Here is a 22,986-nt window from a genome sequence, read left to right as displayed (position 1 = left end):
TCCGCCAGATCAGAGGCAGTAGAGGTGAGCAGGGATGTTCAATTGATAACTGTGTGAATTGGACCATGTTCCTTTCCTGCTAAGCATTCAAAATGTAATGAGTACTTTTGGGTGTCAGGGAAAATTTATGGAGTAAAAAGTACATAATTTTCTTTAGGAATGTAGTGAAGTAAAAGTTGTCAAAAATATATATGGTAAAGTAAAGTACAGATACCCCCCAAAAAATACTTAAGTAGTACTTTAAAGTGTTTTTACTTAAGTACATTATGCCACTGGCCATGGGCAGATTTTTCTTGAGCGGATGGTCAAGGTGCAGAAAATAATTCTAAATAATTTGTAGACTACAAATTGACAGCAAGAAGCCCAAACATATTTAATATTTGACTAAAACATAATCATTTCAAACCTTACTTACATTTCTATACGATCACATACAGTGAGTGTAGAAAACATTATGAGCACCTGGTCTTTCCATGACATAGACTGACCAAGCGAATCCAGGTGAAAGCTATGATCCCTTATTAATGGTGGAGGGACTGTGCTGGTGAAGGATTGACGGGTTATGGAGAATGAGATACTATTGAGAAAATGAGAGCGATAATGTATCATTTAACATAGAGCGGGCACTTGACAATAAAAATGTCTGGGAAAAACTACAAATGGACAAATAAGGAGTGACGTCATCAATAAAGGACGGACCCAACGCATGTATCTGAAGTTCTTTCTCACTTCTTTTATGATGAATAAATCAAACAAAAGCACATCGATGAAACGATATGAATTATATGCAGTTACTTTACAGTAGCTGTCAGCAGCACCAGTGAATATTGTGTAAAGAAGGGCTTTGAATTGCTCGTGAATTAGAATATTGCATCATCCCTAACGAAAGGACCCTTTTTTGAGTCGTTCACCAAATCCAAATATAAAATACATTTATCTTATACAGTTCACGATAACACACGATGAAACCTCTAATTTCTGACAACTGTCATGTCTGACTGGTGATATTACAGGAGACACAACTTGCTGAGTAGAATTTGGTGTACTAAATTTTTCAGGCAATCGCCGCAACATACTCAAATTCCTTTTACGTTTAAGATGGCGGGTGACGAGTCTGGAATAACGCTGGGTCAGCCTCATCTTTCTAAACAAGATCTAAATGATCTGGTGAGTGTTGATCTTTTCAACATTGATGATATGGATAATGATGGTTAGGTTCTTTAAAAGTCACCGAACAAAATATGAATAATGATGTTGTTGCGGGCTCTGGGAAAGGGACTGTTCTACCGGCACATGCTAACAGTAACTAGCTAGCTAACATTAGCTTGGCTGTCGTAGCAACGTGGGGATTGTCCATATTCAGCCCTGCCCAATGAGTAAAGGCAGTTTTCTCTTTTATATATAGTAACGTTCTAGACCTACAAGTAGATTTGTTCCTCCAAGTCAGTCGTGTTTGCATTCAGTTGTGTATGTGCAGTTGTCACTGAAATTAAAAGTAAACAGCTGTTCAGTGCACATCTTCCCTGAATGGACAGGAAATGTCGCAGCACAACTGAACGAATGAATGACCTGAATGACCTATACGCAACACTTAAAAAATATATTATTAAGATACACTGTAATTTAGCTGTTCAATTAGTCGATATTATTGATGGGGATATTTTACAATGGTATCATCAGCACCTGATGGTCACATCACGTAAACTTCCAGCCTCTCCACAGGTCCCGTTTACTTATGCAGAATAGATTACACTTCCACTGTCTGCTTCACAATAAATCATCCATTCTTTATTTCTCTCATGTTATTAGCCCACTCTAGATTAAATACCATACTTTTATAACGGAAGTCAGGCTGCTTGCTTAGCGAATACCACTCCTGATTCCACCAGACTTGAACCCAGGACCTCTACCATGCTAGCATACGTGACAGCCTACCTGAAGCTGCTTACCAATCAGCGCCACTTAAAAGCTACAATTTGGCGGTTCAAGTGGCGAGACAAGGTTGAGGAGTAAGTTTCACATCCCCATGTGCTACACTTTGCATACTTCAATGACCTGTGTGTGTTCTCTCAACAGGATGTGTCCACCCTGACTCCTCTCTCTCAAGAGATCATCAGCAGACAGGCCACCATCAACATTGGTGAGTGAACCAGGACCAGTCCGCTACAGTAGTGGTGTCTAACTTGAGACCTGGGGAAATCAGCCATAGATGACAAACCCCTCACTTGATCTGATTCTAGCCTGTCTGATTGTATGTTGACATTTGCCTGTGTGGAAATAAGGATTCAGACATATTATTGGCAATGTTATGCTGTGGGGCTGCAGCATAGGGGAACAAAATGTAATTGCTTAAAAAAATATATATATATATATATACCAAATATTGCGATTGCACTTGCAATATAAATCAAAACACTTGGGTGAACTGTTGGAATCATAGAAATAGAATGTTCTGGTTTGGAACAATCGGTTGATGCATTTGATCTAAATAGAACAGCATGCAAACATAGGGTGAATCCAACAGCGAGGAGGAGGAACTGCGCAGCTTGAGTAACATGGGCTTGTGGGTGGGAAGCAGCCTCGAGGAGAAAAAACAAAGGAGTAAACTATAAAAACGGACATTACATAGTGCTGAGATAAGTTTCAAAATATTGCATGCCATATGGATCTCTTGCGATATGGGTATTGTATTGCACATATCAGTATTGCGATTTCTGTGAATTTGATCAATAGTGTAGCCCTACGTGTGAGCATTGACCCCTAATACCCTCCTACACTGCCTCCCCCATTGCATCCTACACATAGCACCTCCAGTAACACTCTCTGTCCTCCCTGCCCTGTAGGCACCATTGGTCATGTGGCCCACGGGAAGTCGACAGTGGTCAAGGCCATCTCAGGGGTTCACACTGTCCGCTTCAAGAACGAGCTGGAGAGGAACATCACCATCAAGCTAGGTTACGCTAACGCCAAGGTAAGCAACAGTGGCCATTGACCCTAACAGAAATATGATCACACATGAGGAAGGGCTGTGACATGGGCAGAATACATGTGAGAGAATGGAAATGGCACAGTACCAGTAGCACAGGTGATGTTCCCCTACTGACCTGCCCTCCCCTCCCTGCTCTAGGTGTATAAGCTGGACGACCCCAGCTGTCCCAGGCCAGAGTGCTACAGGTCGTGTGGCTCCAGTACTCCTGATGAGTTCCCTACAGACATCCCTGGAACCAAGGGCAACTTCAAACTGGTCAGACATGTGTCCTTCGTGGACTGTCCTGGTCACGACATTCTGATGGCCACTATGTTGAACGGAGCAGCTGTTATGGACGCTGCCCTCCTGCTCATTGGTAAGACTCCACCTCTGATATGTTAATATGACATCAATTGTCATTCTCATCCACACACACCTTGTCTATTCATATAATGTCCATGAGGCTAGGAGTGTTTAAACAAAGTTGGGATTTACATTTAAACAAAGTTGGATACTTAGTGTTAAGAAAAATCCCAAACAGATTTTTTTTGTCCCCCTACATTATTAAAATCGCAGTGCAGTTATCAAAAATAAAATTTTCTGTGTTATAGGCCTGGAACAGTGGGTTAACTGCCTTGTTCAGTGGCAGAACGACAGATTTTTACCTTGTCAGCTTGGGGATTAGATCTTGCAACCTTTCGGTTAGTAGTCCAACGCTCTAACCACTAGGCTACTATGCGCACGGTTCTTCCGGCCCCTCCTCTCACTCCCTTGCGCTGACCTGCCTGCTCTTTCTCTTTGCTAATGAGGAGAGTGGGTGTTCAGTCTTTGGTCTGTTGCCTTGATACCATCCAGGACCTATATAGTAGGCGGTGTCAGAGGAAGACCCAAAAAATTGTCAAAGACTCCAGTCACCCAAGTCATAGACTGTTTTCTCTTGTCGTTGAAATTCTAATCAATAATGAGGAAAGACAAGGTCAATCACCAATCAGGATATTACTTTATTCAAAATGTATTAATTAGGCAGCCGGTGAGGCGGGTCGACCCAACACTCTTGATTGTTGTGCCAAGCAGCTCTGACATAGAAAGAATACAAATATATTCTATAGCAGAAATGCACCCTCTTAGTCTACATGACAAACATCAGATGTATGGAATGGTTCAAAAGGAGTGAGACTTGATATATGAGAAAGGAGGATCCCCCCAGCCAGATAGCATTTGTTGTGAAGATGGTTTTTATTGTATAGAAACCAGAGCTTGGTTCCTCTCGTCATTATCCAACACCAACTCATTCTATGAAATGCATGCTGTAGGTTTTATCACCAACCCATTAAATCAATTGTCAGTTCCAGATACCCCTATCTTGAGTAAAACCCATGTCCTTGACCACACGTCTAGACTAGCTGCAGGGAGCTGGAGTATGCACCCTGATGAAAACACAGAATTAGTAGAACAGAAATGTCTTACATTTGTTAAGTATATATAATTGTTAACTATTAATATTAAACAAAGCAGGTAAACATGTTAATTTTCCTCTCACACTCTGCTACTGCACGGCAAGTGGTACCGGTGCACCAAGTCTAGAACCAATAGGCTCCTTAACAGTTTCTACCCTCCAAGCCATAAGACGGCTGAACAATTAATCAAATGGCCACCCGGACTATTTACTTTGACCCCCCCCCCCCGTTTTTACAAATTACCTCAAGTAACATATACCCCCGCACATTGACTCTGTACCCGTACTCCCTGTATATAGCCTTGTTAGTGTTATTTTTTACTTTACTTTATTTAGTAAATATTTTCATAACTCTATTTCTTGAACTGCAGTGTTGGTTAAGGGCTCGTAAGTAAGCTTTTCACGGTAAGCTCTACATCTGTTGTATTTGGTGCATGTGGCAAATAACATTTCGATTTGATTTAGAATATCCTAGTTTATTCATGGAACTGATGTTGCCGGGATACAGGGGTATCTTCTGGCCAGTCTTGGAAGCACAGGGTACTCTTCGTTGCTGAGTGGTTGGAGGTGTTTTTGTCTCATAATATGAAATGACAGTAGGCTACAGGTAGCCTGTATCGATGACCCCTGTCAGATATAATGGAATGTGGTCTGTTAGGGTAGGCTACACTACGGCTTTTTAAATGCACACAAAACCTTCTCTGGAGATATGAACGGCATTTTACTTGTCTGTAAAGTAATTCTGCTTCTGAAGCGGGACTATCGCTATGTGACCAGAACGGTCAATCAAATAATCTTGATCTGCTACGTGCAGCCTGCCTGCCTGTTTCTTGTTGTTTCTTGTTGTCAGGGAAACAATAGAGCATGATATGCCTGAGCAGAATTCGACTGTCTGAAAAGCTACAGACTCTTCTGATGCGGCACTTTTTTAAATTGTCTGAAAAGTTATCACTTGTAGCTGCGTTGTATGTCTGTAAAGGGTTGTTACGGTCATACATATATATAATAGAATCGTTATTCTACATTGTGAATTGACATGGAATTTAATGATTTTTTCATATCGTTTTAAACAGAACCTATAGTGGCTGTTTTTTAAACGTTAAGCTAAATTGACCATTTATCATATCCATACTGTTTATAGACATCATTATTTATATGTACAGTACCAGTCAAAATTTTGGACACACTTTTTTTTGGTTACTGTGTTTCGTGGTTTTGATGTCTTCACTATTATTCTATAATGTAGAAAATAGTAAAAATAAAGAAAAACCTTTTGAATGAGTAGGTGTTCTAAAACTTTTGACCGGTATGTGTGTTTGTTTTATTCCGGACTCTGACATTGCTGCGATAACATATGCAAATCTGTTTATGTGACCAATAAACTTTGATTTGATACACACACACACTGCTCTGTCTAACACCTCTCCTTCCTCTCTCCCAGCGGGTAACGAGTCGTGTCCCCAGCCCCAAACCTCTGAGCACCTGGCTGCCATAGAGATCATGAAGCTCAAACACATCCTGATCCTGCAGAACAAGATTGATCTGGTCAAGGAGAGCCAGGCCAAGGAGCAGTACGAACAGATCCTAGCCTTCGTACAGGGTCAGTGGCTGGAATAGCTCTCTCCTGTAAAGCATTGTGTGTGTGTGTATTTCTGAATGTGTTTGTTTGCCTGAGCGTAGTGAATGCAAACTGCCTCTGCCTCTCCTTTTATAGTGTGTGTAACCTTTCTCCTGTTGTGTGTAGGTACTGTGGCAGAGGGAGCACCTATTATTCCTATCTCAGCCCAGCTGAAGTACAACATAGAGGTGGTGTGTGAATACATTGTCAAGAAGATCCCTGTCCCCATCAGAGACTTCACCTCAGAACCTAGACTGATTGGTAAGAATAGACACGTGATGACTTGTACCAGCTTATCATGTGTTGTGTGTATGTTTTGTTGATGTGGTTTGAGTTTGTGTGTTTCAGTGATCCGATCGTTTGATGTCAACAAGCCGGGTTGTGAGGTTGACGACCTGAAAGGAGGTGTGGCCGGAGGCAGTATTCTAAAAGGCGTGCTCAAGGTAGGACTCACTTCCTCTTCCCCAAAGCATCATGGGTAAGATATCCCATGGCACAAAGTTCTCATGAAGCTCTCACTCACTTTCATTCCCTGGTCTCTTTCACTCCCTCCTCTGTTTCTCCTCTCCCGTCTCATTCACCCTGTCTTTCTCTTTCTTGTCTCTCTCCATCTCCCTCCTCTTTCTCTCACTACCTGCCTCCCTCCTTTTATATATTGGTCCCTCTCAAGGTGGGTCAGGAGTTGGAGGTGCGTCCTGGCATTGTTTCTAAGGACCATGAGGGGAAGCTGATGTGTAAACCCATATTCTCCAAGATCGTCTCACTTTTTGCTGAACACAACGACTTACAGTACGCAGCACCCGGAGGACTCATCGGTATGTACTTGTGTGTTACTGTGACAGTTTGGTGGGTCAGGTGTGTGTTCTTTCTAATATGGGTATAAATACTCAGGTAGGTGTGTTTTCTGTCCTATCCAGGTGTAGGCACTAAGATTGATCCGACCCTGTGCAGAGCTGACCGTATGGTTGGCCAGGTGCTGGGAGCGGTCGGAGCACTACCTGAGATCTTCACAGAGCTGGAAATCTCCTACTTCCTGTTGAGGAGGCTTCTGGGAGTCCGTACTGAAGGAGACAAGAAGGCCGCCAAGGTCAGCACTGTACCCTTGGACCTGTAGTCTGATACTCCTGGCTTGGTGTTGTAATGTTGTGGATGGTAACAGACAGAATTTTTAAAATGAAATTTAGAGGAGGAAGCGTCTTTAGAGACGCACCCAGTGAGAGTCTGTGTCAGTAAGTGAGAGGTTTTGTCTCTACTCCAACTCAGTCTTCTTTCTGTGTCTGTGTTTTTCCCCTCAGGTCCAGAAACTGTCTAAGAACGAGGTGTTGATGGTGAACATCGGCAGTCTGTCTACGGGCGGCAGAGTGAGTGCAGTGAAGGCTGATCTGGCCAAGATCGTCCTGACCAACCCTGTCTGCACAGAGGTTGGAGAGAAGATCGCTCTCAGCCGTCGTGTGGAGAAACATTGGCGGTAAGAGAGAGGGGAGGGGTTGATTTTACTGGATTTCAAATATGTGTGTGTGTGTGTGTTTGGCTGTTTACCCTGACTATCGCATCATTGGTTGTCTCTTTTCTCTCTGCAGTCTGATTGGCTGGGGCCAGATCAGGAGGGGCGTGACCATCACCCCTACCGTGGACGACGACTGAGCAACCAAACAGGAAGTGTGTCTCCATGGTGACACCCTCTCCACAAGACTACACACCCAACATACTCTTTTTCATACATACACACACCTGTACAGCTGCCGAGAGGGATACCTGACCCGGGAGGGGGAAGGAAGGAGGCTGCATCTCAAATATCTATACTGGCTTCCTCACTACGTCTCTTCTCCTACATCTGCACTGATAAATAAAGAACTGCGACAGGTGAAAGCAGGTTCCTCATAGGTATCTACTGTTTTCATCTGTCTTGTTTTCAGATCAGTGCAGACGTACGAGAGGAAGACACCGTAAAGTATTGACATGCAGCCAGGGAGGGTAAAGAAAGGTAGCTGGTCTGGGGTTTTAAGATGAGTATCTCCCAAAGCAGGACTGGGAATGATGGAACAGGGGGCAACACTCACAACGCTACAGATAGAAATGTAATGGATAGAGCTGAGATTACATGAGTCCCTATTAATTCCACATGACAGAGAATTCTGTCTTTTTCAATTTTATATATTTCTATCTGGCTGTACAGTAAGCGTTGCTCCATCCTGAATAAGCCCTGGAGTAACAGATGGTTGATAGTGCTGTGTGTTCTGCTGTTAACAGCTTTCAGTGAAATCTAATAAAATACACATTTGGAACAAAAGCCTTTGAGTTTATGTTCTTTAATATTCTATAGGGTTTGATTGGATACTTTTTATTATGCAATGATCTATTTACATATGTTTCTGTTCAATTAAAGCAGGACAGTGGCAAGAATAAAAAGAGGGTTTATGAATAATGTATTTTTTTTAAACGTGAGAGAAGTCACATGTAAAGCCTGAGTACAGCTACAAACACACTCAGTAATGATTTATCTGTAAACTCCACCCCTAACTCACCTGTTAGGATAAAGTTCAGCTCAGTGCTATAACATTCAGCTCGGTCTGACAATGGAGCACTTGGGTTTAGATTTTTTACAATTGCCGAAAGGATAAAGGGAAATGTATGAATACTGACTTCCAAAAACGGTAAAGTAAACCACTTTGTGGTCGTCTATCTGGTAATCTACACTGGGGAAATGAGTTCCTGAGCTGCTGCTGAACACTGGAGGAGCTGACGAAAGGAGACTTAAGAGATTTAAATGGCACTGGAATAATGGTGTGCTGGAATACTTTAGTCGTATCCCAAAGGCCCAGTTGGAGCACGCTGAGAGAGAAGACACTGGGTATCATGATGCAGCTCTATGGACTTGAGAATGCTGTGAGGATCTCGCTGGAGATCCTTAGGAAGATAAACCTCAACATTCTTGCTGAGGGACTACAAATTGACAACAGGTAATCAGGTAATGACTCACATTAGGTTTGAAATATCACTTACTGTACAATCTTGGGGTTCTTATAACCAATATTGAAACGGAAACCTTTTATTTCAGCAATTACAGAGGAGACAGATAAACCTCAGAGGAGAACACTGCTCCTGAACCTCTTCCACCAGAGGAGACAAAGCCTCCAAAACCGTCTCTCCCAGAGGAGGATCTCTCCTGTCCTCTGTGCCATGACATCTTCAGGGATCCTGTCATCCTGCTATGTAGTCACAGCGTCTGTAAAGCCTGTCTGCAAGAACAGAGAAGGAAGGAAATGAATGTTCTGTTTGCAGGAGAAGACATCCAATAAGTCCAACAGGATTGGAGTTGCTCTGCAGTCTGCACAGTGAGAAACTTAAGCTCTTCTGTCTGGAGGATAAACAGCCAGTGTGTGTGGTGTGTCGGAATTTTTTTTAAACACCAAACACAACTTCAGACCCATAGATGAAGCTGCACAGGACCACAAGGTATGATTAGTTAAAGATGTGAAGTTAAACACAGAAATGGTTCATATAATATCCCCACGCTCCTCTTTCACCGATAACATCCCCACATTCCAGGAGGAACTCCAGTCTGCCCTGAAACCCTTATAGGAGACGCTGGGTTATTTAAATATTATTAAACAAACCTGTGATCAAACAGCAGAACACATCCAAAGTAAGGATAGTGAGTGATGAGAAAATACTGGGATCTCTACATACTGTAGATGCCTGGGATTAACTGATAACTACCATTCCTCTCACTGTCTCTAGAGCCAGGCCCAGACCACAGAGAGACAGATTAGGGAGGCATTTGACAATCTTCACCAGCTTCTACAAGATAAGGAGTATGCCAGGATAGCTGCGCTGAGGGAGGAAGAGGAGCAGAAGAGTTAGTTGATGAAACAGAAGATTGAGAAGATCAGCAGAGATATCATCCCTTTCAGACACACTCAGAGCCAAAGAGGATGAGCCGAAATCTGAAGACATATCTTTCCTGCAAGTCAGAACTAATATGTTTATTGACTGATCAATAAATATTGATTGATTGTTTCATTAAATCTGGTATTTTGTTCCTCTGCAGAACATCAAGGCTTCTGCCTCCTTTCTTTCTCTTCTCTGTGGTTCTAAACCCAACCCCACAGCAGCACTGATTGTTCTTCCAGAACCCAGTGCACACTGACGGATCCACACCTGGTCTCAGGAGCACTGATAGATGTGGCCAAACACCTGGGCAACATGCAGTTCAGAGTCTGGGAGAATATGCAGGGGTATGGCATACAGTGAGTACCTTATACAGTTTTCACAACATTAATTCTATAGCACTTTAAATTGAGACATTTTAGTTTTAGTCCAGGACAACCTGTGAGACCCAAGTGTTTTTGCAAGAGCTTAGAATGTTTGTTTCTGTTTTTTTTTTTCTACATAATCACTACATCTTAGAGAAGACAGGACACACAACAAATGCTACTAAGATATACATTTGGGTCTAAGGTTTAACTATGTAGTGTTTGACATGAGTTTAGGACCTGTTGCATCTTTGTAGCCGTGGATCTCACAGGGTTCAAATGTGTCCGGGGGAACCATCCAATGAAGTTTAGAAAGAGGACCTTGTTCTCCCTGTCTTCAGATCCTGTGATTCTGGACCCCAACACTGTCCATCCAGATCTCACGTTGTCTAAGGATCTGACCAGTGTGAGAGAGAGTGAAGAGACACAGAAGCTTCCTGACCACGCAGAGAGATTTGATTACTTTACATGGATCATGGGTTGTGATGGCTTTAACTCAGGGACACATAGCTGGGATGTTGAAGTTGTGCAAAATACAAATTGGAACTTGGGTGTGGTCACAGAGTCTGTGCAGAGGAAAGGAACCATCGAGAGTGACCACTGGGGATTCCGGCACTTCGATGGTGAATATGGAGCATTTAGTCCACCGGGTTCGTCCATTGGCCTCACAGTAACACAGAAACCACAGAGGATCAGAGTGCAGCTGGACTGGGACAGAGGAACGCTGTCATTCTCTGACCCTGATAACAAGACACACCTCTACATGTTTACACACACTTTCACTGAGCGAGTCTTTCCATTCATTGGTAATAAACTCAACAAAAAAATAAACATCCTCTCACTGTCAAAAATGCTCACTGTATTACTCACTGTATTTTCAGCAAACCTAACATGTGTAAATATTTGTATGAACATAACAAGAATCAACAACTGAGACATAAACTGAACAAGTTCCACAGACATGTGACTAACAGAAATGGAATAATGTGTCCCTGAACAAAGGGAGGTCAAAATCAAAAATAACAGTAACAGTCAGTATCTGGTGTGGCCACCAGCTGCATTAAGTACTGCAGTGCATCTCCTCCTCATGGATTTGCCAGTTCTTGCTGTGAGATGTTACCCCACTCTTCCACCAAGGCACCAAGGTTCCTGGACATTTCTGGGGGGAATGGCCCTAGCCCTCACCCTCCGATCCAACAGGTCTCAGACGTGCTCAATGGGATTGAGATCCGGGCTCTTCGCTGGCCATGGCAGAACACTGACATTCCTGTCTTGCAGGAAGTCACGCACAGATCGAGCAGTATGGCTGGTGGCATTGTCATGCTGGAGGGTCATGTCAGGATGAGCCTGCAGGAAGGGTACCACGAGGGAGGAGGATGTCTTCCCTGTAACGCACAGCGTTGAGATTGCCTGCAATGACAACAAGCTCAGTCCGATGATGCTGTGACACACCGCCCCAGACCATGATGGACCCTCCACCTCCAAATCGATCCCGCTCCAGAGTACAGGCCTCAGTGTAACGCTCATTCCTGTCACGATAAACACGAATCCGACCTTCACCCCTGGTGAGACAAAACCGCAACTCGTCTGTGAAGATCACTTTTTGCCAGTCCTGTCTGGTCCAGCGATGGTGGGTTTGTGCCCATAGGCAACGTAGTTGACAGTGATATCTGGTGAGGACCTGCCGTACAACAGGCCTACAAGCCCTCAGTCCAGCCTCTCTCAGCCTATTGCGGACAGTCTGAGCACTGATGGAGGGATTGTGCGTTCCTGGTGTAACTCGGGCAGTTGTTGTTGCCATCCTGTACCTGTCCCGCAGGTGTGATGTTCGGATGTACCGATCCTGTGCAGGTGTTGTTACACGTGGTCTACCCCTGCGAGACTGATCAGCTGTCAGTCCTGTCTCCCTGTAGCACTGTCTTAGGTGTCTCACAGTACCGACATTGCAATTTATTGCCCTGGACACATCTGCAGTCCTCATGCCTCCTTGCAGCATGCCTAAGGCACGTTCACTCAGATGAGCAGGGACCCAGGGCATCTTTCTTTTGGTGCTTTTCAGAGTCAGTAGAAAGGCCTCATTAGTGTCCTAAGTTTTCATAACTGTGACCTTAATTGCCTACCGTCGGTAAGCTGTTAGTGTCTTAACGACCGTTCCACATGTGAGTGTTCATTAATTGTTTATGGTTCATTGAACAAGCATGGGAAACAGTGTTTAAACCCTTAACATTTAAGATTTGTGAAGTTATTTGGATTTTTACAAATTATCTTTGAAAGACAGGGTCCTGAAAAAGGGAGTTTTTTTGTTGTTGCTGAGTTTAGATCCAGGGTATGACTGTGGCAATGCGTAGGTCTGGAGAAATGTTGTACAAAACCCACTGAGTCGATGATGGCTCCAAAAGCCTTTTGAAGTGCATCTGTGGCTTTTTCCATGTGAATATTGAAGTCACCAAAAATGTGAATATTATTTGCCATGACTACAAGGTCCGATAGGTTGATTTATGGTTCATTGAACAAGCATGGGAAACAGTGTTTAAACCCTTTACAATGAAGATCTGTGAAGTTATTTGGATTTTTACGAATTATCTTTGAAAGACAGGGTACTGAAAAGGGGACGTTTCTGAGTTTTGCTGAGTTTAGCTGTAGTCTCCATCCTCTGAGGATCTTACCAATGAAGGCCTCTGTGCAAATCCAGCACAGTTAGTTAGAGAAGACACATAGTTGCGTTTCAGGTCGTCTTTATTGCAGTTGTGTTGCACAAATAATCAGATCTCACAACGCCTGGAGAAGTGTTTGTCGTATATAAATGAGATAGCAATGCCCCTTGTCACTGTCTCATTTCAGATTCAGATGTATTTTTAATCCCAGCCCCCGTCCCCGCAGGAGGCATTTTTCCTTTTGGTAGGCCGTCAATGTAAATAAGAATTTGTACTTAACTGACTTGCCTCGTTTAATAAAAGGTTAAAAAAAAAAAATGGAATAATACAAATAATACAATTAGGTCGAGAGTTGAATTATTTGCTCGATTTTTGGGAACCATCTTTTACTGTACATTAGGCTTACATATTTCCAGTAAAAAATTGCTAAATATTTACATTAAGTCAATATGTAGGCTACATAAAGTCCACATATGTTTCCTTTGAGTAGTCTTATAGCATTATTATCCTTGGGTGATATGTAATATAATGATAATTAAGTTATTATATGAATGTAATCTTGTAATAAATAAAATATTTATTGATCAATCCAAATATTTCAGCGTTATTCAATCATCTCTGTTCGACCTAGATGAAAAAATGGATTTTAGCTCAATATTTATTATGTTGCAAGCTGTCGTTTTTGTTTACTAAAGGAGTTCCGAAGTCTACTTCCTGAATGGATGGCACACCTGATGGTTGTCACTCGTTACCACAGCCATAAAGTCCAAATTGGCTAGGCTATATCGTAAGTAATGAAAACAAAAGGTGCTTTTGGGTCTTAATTTAATGTTAGAGTTTGGCATATGGTTACCAGAGTGGTTAGGGTTAGGTTTAACATCTGATTTTAAGAAGATACATTGTAGAAATAGGCGGGGATTTGCTGTGATAACAACTGAAGACTGCACCTGAAGAGCACGAGACACCACGCGTCACCACGGAGTGACAATATCCGAAGGAGTCGCATCTGTAGACGCTGATCCAAGGTCAATTTGGCGTTTATTGAGCTGAAGGGGGTTTGAGGACGGCAAGCCGATCCTAGATCTGTACAGGACAGCCTCTACTTGGAGCTGAAGTAGCCTACACCTGCGACAGACGCAGTTCAGCGGTCAGGCAATAACACGGATCCAAAAGTATGTATCGTAAACTTTAAATGCTGAAAAATGTCATGTTTTTCGCAATAAAAGAGACAAGACGCACGCAGCTTGGGTTTCCCTGTGGGAGGTCGATTGTGTGTTTAATAAGATTTCAGTGTTCAATTCGGTAGGCCTACTTAAAAGATTGAATACAGAAGTATTGCCCCTATTCTAGGCAGAAACGGTCATGTAAAATGGTATCTGTGTCAACGTGTGTGTGATCTGTGCACCATCTGATCATAAGCTGTTACAGAGCTATTTGAGTTGCTGAGCTTCACTGAAGAATGGAATCATCAGGTATGTTGCTTTATGTTTTTGCTCCTATACAGGTCTAGGCTCCGATATTGATTTCCTAGCCAACTGATTATGTCCCACTGATGATTCAAATATGATAAAGTTTGGAATGAGATTGGAAAATCTGATTGATCTGTTGTTATGGCCATACATCAGTCCTTGACTCAATTGATCACTTGACTGAGTAGGTGTGTTAAAGCTGAGCTGGAACAAAATACTGCACACCCTGTAGCTCTCAAGAACTGGGTTGGGGTAGAGGGTAAGGGTCGTTTTGGGATTGATTAGATGCCTGCTCATGTCTGTTTGTGATTGGCCAGACGTCCAGCGGGGGCGGGGACGATCGCCGTTTGACCTCATCATGAACCAGATCCGCAGGAAACGCACAACCTCAGACAGGAAGTCAACGTCCGGCCGCTTCCTGTCCCGCCAAGCGGAGAGTGGAGGGCTACCTGAGGACAGAGAGACAGAGGAGGAGAGGGACGGAGCAGGTGAGAGGACTGTGAGAACCTCAATAAGCAGCAAAAGTATTTAGTGCCCATAGTCAGTACCATTTTACTGGAATTGTAGTGTGTCTTAGGATAACTTAACGTGTGATATGTTTGTGGTGTTTGTGTTGTGTCCCAGGTGTTGTTCCTGGCCCAGCTGACCTAGCAGAGAGTGTGTGTGACATGGGCTGGGGTCGTGTGTGTGTGTTTGTCAAGAGGCTGGGGAAGAGAGCAGACAGCAGGACTCTGAGTCTGGCTCACTGTGACCTCACTGCTACTGATGTACTGGAACTGGGTTAGTACACACATACATTTAAATACTTTATTTGGATCCACAAATCAAATGTACATTTCAAGACACACACACACACACACATACTCGTCATATTATGTTGGTGTCATCTTTTTGTGCCCTCATACACCCTGTCTCTCTCTCTCAGCTACCTTGCTCCCCTCGCTGTCTTTATTGGAGGAGATGGACCTGTCATGGAACGAGCTGATTGGAGGATGTTTGAGATCATTCACCTCTCACCTCCAGAACGTGGGTGGGCTCAGAACGCTCAGGCTCTCCTGCTGTAGGCTGACTGCTGATGACATCACTGCTCTGGGTGGGGCTTAAAAAGAGACTCTAACCTACACACGAACTGTGTCTTTACATTAGTGGCTATTTTGCAGACTGCCTGTGTGTGTTGTGTAGGTGAGGCATTGAAGTGTGTTCCGGTGTTGGAGGTTCTGGACCTGTCCTGGAATGCTGGTATTGGTGGCTCAACTTTGCAGGGCATTGTGGGTAAACTCCACCCAACCCTTAGAGAGCTCTACTTGGTGGCCTGCCAGCTCACTGAAACTGACGCTACTATACTGGGTACGTACACATGCATGCACAGACACACACACAAACACAAAGTTGTACGAGGTTAAGTAAAAAGTTAAACAAAAGGTCTCTCCCCTCTCTTTCTCATCCCAGGTGGTATAGTGAGTGTTCTCCCCAGACTGTGTGTGTTGGATGCGTCTTGCAACCCTCTCCTGGCCCACACACAGACAGAAGCAGAGGACGGTGCTCAACTCTTTATTATAAAAAAAACAACAGTAAAAGGGTGCTAGAAGCAAGCCAACACTCCTAAGTTGAAAAGGGGGCCAGCCATTACTCATTTGTTGCAGTTCATATATATATAAATATTATAATTTTTTAATTTTTATTATTTTATATTTTTTTTTTTACCTTTTATTTAACGAGGCAAGTCAGTTAAGAACAAATTCTTATTTACAATGACGGCCTACCAAAAGGAAAAATGCCTCCTGCGGGGACGGACTGGGATTAAAAATACATTAAATGGAAATATAGGACAAAACACGCATCACGACAAGAAAGACAAAACTACATAAAGAGAGACCTAAGACAACAACATAGCATGGTAGCAACACAACATGACAACAACATGGCAGCAGCACAACATGGTAGCTGCACAAAACAGGGTACAGACAACAAAAAATTGGGCACAGACAACAGCACAAAGGGCAAGAATGTAGAGACAACAATCCATCACACAAAGTAGCCACAACTGTCAGTAAGAGTGTCCATGATTGAGTCTTTGAATGAAGAGATTGAAATAAAACTGTCCAGTTTGAGTGTTTGTTGCAGCTCGTTCCAGTCGCTAGATGTAGCGAACTGAAAAGACGAGTGACCCATGGATGTGTGTGCTTTGGGGACCTTTAACAGAATGTGACTGGCAGAACGGGTGTTGTATGTGGAGGATGAGGGCTGCAGTAGATAACTCAGATAGGGGGGAGTGAGGCCTAAGAGTTTTTTTTTAAATAAGCATCAACCAGTGGGTCTTGCGACGGGTATACAGAGATGACCAGTTTACAGAGGAGTATAGAGTGCAGTGATGTGTCCTATAAGGAACATTGGTGGCAGTTGATATAGTTGCAGATGATAGTAGATTTTCTTGATGTTGTTTTTCTTTCACAGGCAGCATGTCAGAGACAGAGCCAGGGAAAGGCGGCGTGTGGGGTTTGGGGGGGTTAGTCCCTTCCCTGAGCCACACCCCCTCCCTTACAACCCTACGCCTACACGACTGTGGCCTGACCACACAATCCCTCGGCCTGTTGGGTAAGACACCAGTCAAACACATAAGGGAGAGAAACTGGCCTTAGATTAGTGTTTGTCTAGGGGCTAATTCATCTATCAGTCCTCATAGATCTGTTAATTTGATCCACCCCTCTTTCTCTCTACAGGTGGTTCGTTCCACTGCCTCCGCTCCCTGTGTCAGTTGGACCTGTCCTGTAATAAGGGTGTGGCCGGGGGGCTGTCCCTCCTCTCCCCTCACCTGGCTCTCCTCTCACATCTGGGCGGCCTGGACCTGCACCTCTGCTGCCTCACACACACAGACCTACAGGCCCTCAGTGAGTGTGTGTGTGAGAGAGAGAGAAGTGATATGTCTTAAGTTGATGCGTACCTTTGAATGTGAGTGTTCTTTGTCTCCAGTCCAGGCGCTGCCCTCGCTCACTGAGCTGACGGAACTGGACCTGTCATCCAATAAGGAGGTTGGGGGTGTGGTCAGTGATCTAGTCTCCGCCCTCCCGCTGTCACAGATTAAACTCCTCCCACTCAACGGCTGCAGTCTGAACCAGGAATCACTCAGCGCACTCGGTACTCCACTATTACTGGCTGCTTCTTATTCTAGTCTAGTGTACCTCAAGATGAGGCTTCTGTTTGACTGCTTGAATCCAAATAAAATATTCTGTATGTGTGTGTTCCAGCTCTAGCTTTGCCGTACCTGCGGTGTATAGATGTGTCCTGGAGTAAGATGGTGGGCGGGCGTCTGGCACTGCTATTGGAAGCTCTGCAGCCGTCAGTCACCCAGGAGCTCCGCCTTAGCAGCTGTGACCTCACTACTGACGACCTGCTTCATCTGGGTACACACATGCATACACACACTATCACGCACTCTATACACAACTACTGACACAAATACAGGTGCATCTAATAATCTTTCCTTCTCCCCCTAGCTGTGGTATGTAAGCGTGGCGTTCTGTCCTCTCTGCGTGTGTTGGACCTGTCCTATAACGGAGGGGTGGGGGAGGAGGGGTGGTGTGGGTTGCTAGGAGAGGGGGGGCTGGGCTCACTGGAGGAGCTGGACCTTAGTCTGCGACCCCTGACCTCTAAGCCCTCACTCCTGACCTCTAACCCCTCACCCCTGACCTGGCTGCCAACCCTGCTCTCTGCTTTTCCTCATCTACCTGCGCTGACACGTCTCTCTCTTCAGCGATGGACTCTCACAGCCCAGGTACACACACACACAAGCACTGACTTGGTACTGACTTTTCATCTATATGGCATAAAATCAGGCCAATTGTAATGAGTGGCTGGAACTATCAGTTGTATGTTATTTCATCCTTCTCTCCTCCAGGAGCGGGAGCAGGTAAACCACGCCCTCAGGAAGAGGAAAGTACTATTAGAGTTGGACCCCGTCCTGTTTGCTTCGTCCGCCAATCAGGAGGGGCTAGAAGAGGAACGCTATGAGGAGTAGAGCTAGAGAGGGAAGGGAATTGGAGGGGCTTTTGTTTGTTTTAATTGATTTCATGTAAATGTATCTAATGTTTATTACTAACATTTGGGTCAAACACATTAACTATGTTGTCTCTTCAGATCAAGCACCCAAAATAATCTTGTGATGTTAAGCACCATGCACATACACCATACTGTTTGCACATTGTTTTCCCGCTGAAAATGACTTTGATGAAAGTAAGAAGTTTACATCAGTTAAACTACTAACACTGTGAGTCTACTGATCTGAGGTGTTTGACCAACTCTGTTCATTTGACTTTTAGCTTCACTCTGACATGCTGATGATTGTTTCAATAAATTATGCACCGGGTACATGAATAACACGTTTGACATCTTGGAGTGTGTGTAATAATTCTGCAGGTGGAAAGTAGTGTGTCATATTGTGTTTAATGGGTTTCACATTCTCATCTCCGATAGAAACAGAACCTGAATCATTTATTCTTCTTGCTTGCTAGGCGGGTGCTTTCTTCTCCTTCACTGCAAGTTCCTCTTTTCCATCACTCTTCTTCTGTCCTTCTCCAGTTCTCGGAACATTTCGAAGCCCCTCCGGACCATCAGCCCCTGCCACCATGCCTGGATCTGTTCGCAGAAACATTGTATGTGTGTGACCAACTGGGTTCAAAAACTCAGATCTCCTGTGTGCCACAAGACTGTGTTCGCCCTTCAGTTATTTACAAGCACCTGTACGTGTGTTTGTATGTTTGTAGTATCTGTATGGCCTTGCGGAGCTTGTATCCAGTCTCCTTTAGGTAGAGTTGTATAGCCCTGAGGCATAACTTCTACCAGAGGGTTGTAATTCAGCTGTAGAACCACCAGGTGTTGCAGGAGAGGCAGATATTTGGGCAGAGCTGATATCCTGCTATCCTGTGTATACAACTCTTTTAAAGCTGGGGGGAAAGGAGAGGAAAGGGGTAGGTGTGTGGTTACCAGGCAGCGGGCAGAGTGGTTAGTCCCCTCCTGTACTTCCTGTTCACTCATGACTGCACGACTCCAACACCACTATTAAGTTTGCAGATGACACAACAGTAGTAGGCCTGATCAACGACCAGACAGCCTATAGGGAGGAGGTCAGAGACCTGGCCGTGTGGTGTCAGGACAACAACCTCTCCCTCAACGTGATAAAGACAAAGGCGATTATTGTGGATTACAGGAAAAATAGGACAGAGTACGCCCCCCTATAAAAATTATTTTCCATCAAAAGTACAAAATATACTGTACTTGTTCAAACAGAAGGGTTCAAAATAAAATATCAACGATTGCCACTTCCACATATGAAATAACTCATCCATCATCGACGGGGTTGCAGTGGAGCAGGTTGAGAGCTTCAAGTTCCTTGGTGTCCACATCACCAACTAACTAATGGTCCAAGCACACCAAGACAGCCGTGAAGAGGGCACGACAAAACCTATTCCCCCTTAGGAGACTAAAAAGATTTGGCATGGGTCCTCAGATCCTTAAAAGGTTCTACAGCTGCACCATCGAGAGCATCCTGACTGGTTGCATCACTGCCTGGTATGGCAACTGCTCGGCCTCTGACCGCTAGGCACTACAGAAAGGTAGTGCGAACGGCCCAGTACATCACTGGGGCCTAGCTTCCTGCCATCCAGGACCTCTATACCAGGCAGTCAGAGGAAGGCCCTAAAAATTGTCAAAGACCCCAGCCACCCTAGTCATAGACTGTTCTCTCTGCTTCCGCGCGGCAAGCGTTACCGGAGTGCCAAGTCTAGGTCCAAGAGGCTTCTAAACAACTTCTACCCCCAAGCCATAAGACTCCTGAACATCTAATCAAATGGCTACCCATACTTTTTTGCATTGCCCTCTCACCCTCTTTACACCACTGCTACTCTCTTGTGTTATGTATGCATAGTCACTTTAATAAGTCTACCTACATGTACATACTACCTCAACTAACAGGTGCGCCCGCACATTGACTCTGTATCGGTACCCCCCTGTATATGGTCTCGCTATTGTTATTTTACTGCTGCTCTTTAATTACTTGTTACTTTTATCTCTTATTCTTATCTGTATTTTTTTGAAACGGCATTGTTGGTTAGGGGCTCGTAAGTACGCATTTCACTGTAAGGTCTACACCTGTTGTATTTGTCACATGTGACTAATAACATTTGATTTGATCAGTGGAGGCTGCTTAGGGGAGGCTGCTGAGCGTATTCTCTATATGGCTCCCTATCAGTGGAGGCTGCTGAGGGGAGGCCGGCTCATAATAATGGCTGGAATAGAGTGAATGGAATGGCATCAAAGACATGGAAAGCATGTCTTTGATACCATTCCACTGATTCTGCTCCAGCCATTACCATGAGCCCGTCCTCCCCACCCCAAAGTGCCACCAACCTCCGTGCGCCATATTCCCTAATATAGTGCACTCCTTTTGGCCAGAACTCTATGTGGCAGCATATGAATCTTTGGCCAAAAGTTGTGCACTATAATAGGGAATAGGGAGCCATATAGTAGTGAATATGGTGTAATTTCAGTTTTGCTGAAGGTTAATGACATCACTCTCCAAGTGCATAAAAATCGTCTATCCTCGGTTGCAACACTCACTACCCAGTTCCAAACTGCCTCTGGAAGCAACATCAGCACAAGAACTGTTTGTCGGGAGCTTCATGATATGGGTTTCCATGGCCGAGCAGCCGCACACAAGCCTAAGATCACCATGCGCAATGCCAAGCGTCAGCTGGGGTGGTGTAAAGCTTGCCGCCATTGGACTCTGGAGCAGTGGAAATGCGTTCTCTGGAGTGATGAATCACGCTTCACCATCTGGCAGTCCGATGGACGAATCTGGGTTTGGCGGATGCCAGGAGAACTCTACCTGCCCCAATGCATAGTGCCAACTGTACAGTTTGGTGGAGGAGAAATAATGGTCTAGGGTTGTTTTTCATGGTTCGGGCTAGGCCCCTTAGTTCCAATGAAGGGAAATCTTAATCCTACAGCATATAATGACATTCTAGAGTCTACATGATTCTGTGCTTCGAACTTTGTGGTATCAGTTTGGGGAAAACCCTTTCCTGTTTCAGCATGACAATGCCCCGTGCACAAAGCAAGATCCATTTAGAAATGGTTTGTCAATATCGGTGTGGAAGAACTTGGCTGGCCTTCACAGAGCCCTGACTTCAACCCCATCAAACACCTTTGGGATGAATTGGAACGCAGTCAGTGCCCGACCTCACTAATGCTCTTGTGGCTGAATGGAGTTAATGATTGCCATAGTAATTACCAGAGCCATACCATTGTTCTACAGCGCAATCAAAATTTATTCAGACCCCTTTCCTTTTTTCCACATTTTGTTACTTTACAGCCTTATTCTAAAATGGATTAAATAAAACATTTTCTTTAATAATCCACACACAATAACCCATAATAACAAAGCGAAAACAGGTTTTTAGACATTTTTGCAAATGTATTAAAAATAAAAAACAGTATTCAGACCCTTTGCTATGAGACTTGAAATTGAGCTCAGGTGCATCCTGTTTCCATTGATCATCGTTGAGATGTTTCTACAACTTGATTGGAGTCCACCTGTGGTAAATGCAATTGATTGGACATGATTTGGAAAGGCACACACCTGTCTATATAAGGTCCCACAGTTGACAGTGCATGTCAGAGCAAAAACCGAACCATGAGGTCGAAGGAATTGTCCATAGAGCGCAGAGACAGGATTGTGTCGAGGCACAGATCCGGGGAAGGGTACCAACACATTTCTGCAGCATTAAAGGTTCCCAAAAACGCAGTGGCCTCCATCGTTCTTAAATGGATGAAGTTGGGAAACACCAAGACTCTTCTTAGAGTTGGCCGCCTGGCCAAACTGAGCAATTGGGGGAGAAGGGCCATGGTCAGGGAGGTGACCAAGAATCCGATGGTCACTCTGACAGAGCTCCAGAGTTCCTCTGTGGAGATGGGAGAACCTTCCAGAAGGACAACCATCTCTGCAGCACTCCACCAATCAGGCCTTTATGATAGAGTGGCGAAACAGAAGCCACTCCTCAGTAAAAGGCACATGACAGCTGCTAGGAGTTTGCCTAAAGGCACCTAAAGGACTCTCAGACCATAAGAAACAAGATTCTTTGGTCTGATGAAACCAAGATTGAACTCTTTGGCCTAAATGCCAAGCGTCATGTCTGGAGGAAACCTGGCACCATCTCTACGGTGAAGCATGGTGGTGGCAGCATCATGCTGTGGGGATGTTGTTCAGCGGCAGGGACTGGGATACTAGTCCGGATCGAGGGAAAGATGAACAGAGCAAAGTACAGAGAGATCCTTGATTAAAACCTGCTCCAGAGCACTCAGGAACTTAGACTGGGGCGAAGGTTCACCGTCCAACAGGACAACGACCCTAAACACACAGCCAAGACAACGCAGGAGTGGCTTTGGGACAAGTCTCTGAATGTCCTTGAGTGGCCCAGCCAGAGCCCAGACTTGATCGAACATCTCTGGAGAGACCTGAAAAAATCTATGCAGCGACGCTCCCCATCCAACCTGACAGAGTTTGAGAGGATC

The 22,986-nt window shown here is 44.3% G+C and overlaps 3 protein-coding genes across 4 annotated transcripts; all 3 read left to right on the top strand.

The window, feature by feature from the left end:
* The first annotated feature begins 1,058 nt into the window (after nucleotides 1–1,058).
* LOC129823186 (eukaryotic translation initiation factor 2 subunit 3) lies at nucleotides 1,059–8,332 on the top strand. Its single transcript, XM_055882011.1, has 11 exons — nucleotides 1,059–1,167; nucleotides 2,077–2,140; nucleotides 2,844–2,971; nucleotides 3,128–3,344; nucleotides 5,866–6,024; nucleotides 6,169–6,303; nucleotides 6,391–6,485; nucleotides 6,713–6,857; nucleotides 6,960–7,129; nucleotides 7,338–7,510; nucleotides 7,623–8,332. Exons 1-11 carry the CDS (start codon nucleotides 1,099–1,101, stop codon nucleotides 7,684–7,686), a joined length of 1,419 nt encoding a protein of 472 aa, XP_055737986.1. The 5' UTR covers nucleotides 1,059–1,098; the 3' UTR covers nucleotides 7,687–8,332.
* A 566-nt stretch (nucleotides 8,333–8,898) lies between these two features.
* LOC129823345 (E3 ubiquitin-protein ligase TRIM39-like) lies at nucleotides 8,899–11,249 on the top strand. Its single transcript, XM_055882271.1, has 4 exons — nucleotides 8,899–9,002; nucleotides 9,468–9,498; nucleotides 9,784–9,901; nucleotides 10,556–11,249. Exons 1-4 carry the CDS (start codon nucleotides 8,899–8,901, stop codon nucleotides 11,230–11,232), a joined length of 930 nt encoding a protein of 309 aa, XP_055738246.1. The 3' UTR covers nucleotides 11,233–11,249.
* A 2,420-nt stretch (nucleotides 11,250–13,669) lies between these two features.
* On the top strand, nucleotides 13,670–18,797 carry lrrc31 (leucine rich repeat containing 31). Of its 2 annotated transcripts, none has more exons than XM_055882010.1 (13): nucleotides 13,670–14,124; nucleotides 14,381–14,424; nucleotides 14,739–14,909; nucleotides 15,046–15,201; nucleotides 15,347–15,514; nucleotides 15,604–15,768; nucleotides 15,871–15,960; nucleotides 16,876–17,016; nucleotides 17,142–17,309; nucleotides 17,392–17,556; nucleotides 17,667–17,822; nucleotides 17,916–18,193; nucleotides 18,317–18,797. In XM_055882010.1, the coding sequence occupies exons 2-13, from the start codon at nucleotides 14,412–14,414 to the stop codon at nucleotides 18,434–18,436; spliced, it is 1,791 nt and encodes a 596-aa protein (XP_055737985.1). In that variant the 5' UTR covers nucleotides 13,670–14,124; nucleotides 14,381–14,411; the 3' UTR covers nucleotides 18,437–18,797. The 2 variants fall into 2 exon arrangements, with proteins under 2 accessions (XP_055737985.1, XP_055737984.1); XM_055882009.1 differs by having other exon boundaries at nucleotides 14,372–14,424.
* The last annotated feature ends 4,189 nt before the right edge of the window (nucleotides 18,798–22,986 follow it).

This window comes from Salvelinus fontinalis, chromosome 25 (genome assembly GCF_029448725.1).
Source record: "Salvelinus fontinalis isolate EN_2023a chromosome 25, ASM2944872v1, whole genome shotgun sequence".
Lineage (NCBI taxonomy): Eukaryota > Metazoa > Chordata > Actinopteri > Salmoniformes > Salmonidae > Salvelinus > Salvelinus fontinalis.
This window is presented reverse-complemented; position numbering and strand designations above follow the sequence as displayed.

Coding starts and splice junctions, on each gene's coding strand:
- LOC129823186 (XM_055882011.1), top strand. CDS start 1,099: ATGGCGGGTGACGAGTCTGGAATAACGCTGGGTCAGCCTCATCTTTCT. Junction 6,304..6,390: donor CTCAGAACCTAGACTGATTG/GTAAGAATAGAC, acceptor TGTGTGTTTCAG/TGATCCGATCGTTTGATGTC. Junction 7,130..7,337: donor GAGACAAGAAGGCCGCCAAG/GTCAGCACTGTA, acceptor TTTTCCCCTCAG/GTCCAGAAACTGTCTAAGAA.
- LOC129823345 (XM_055882271.1), top strand. CDS start 8,899: ATGATGCAGCTCTATGGACTTGAGAATGCTGTGAGGATCTCGCTGGAG. Junction 9,003..9,467: donor GGACTACAAATTGACAACAG/GTAATCAGGTAA, acceptor ACACAACTTCAG/ACCCATAGATGAAGCTGCAC. Junction 9,499..9,783: donor AAGCTGCACAGGACCACAAG/GTATGATTAGTT, acceptor CACTGTCTCTAG/AGCCAGGCCCAGACCACAGA.
- lrrc31 (XM_055882010.1), top strand. Junction 15,202..15,346: donor TACTGATGTACTGGAACTGG/GTTAGTACACAC, acceptor TCTCTCTCTCAG/CTACCTTGCTCCCCTCGCTG. Junction 17,310..17,391: donor CACAGACCTACAGGCCCTCA/GTGAGTGTGTGT, acceptor CTTTGTCTCCAG/TCCAGGCGCTGCCCTCGCTC.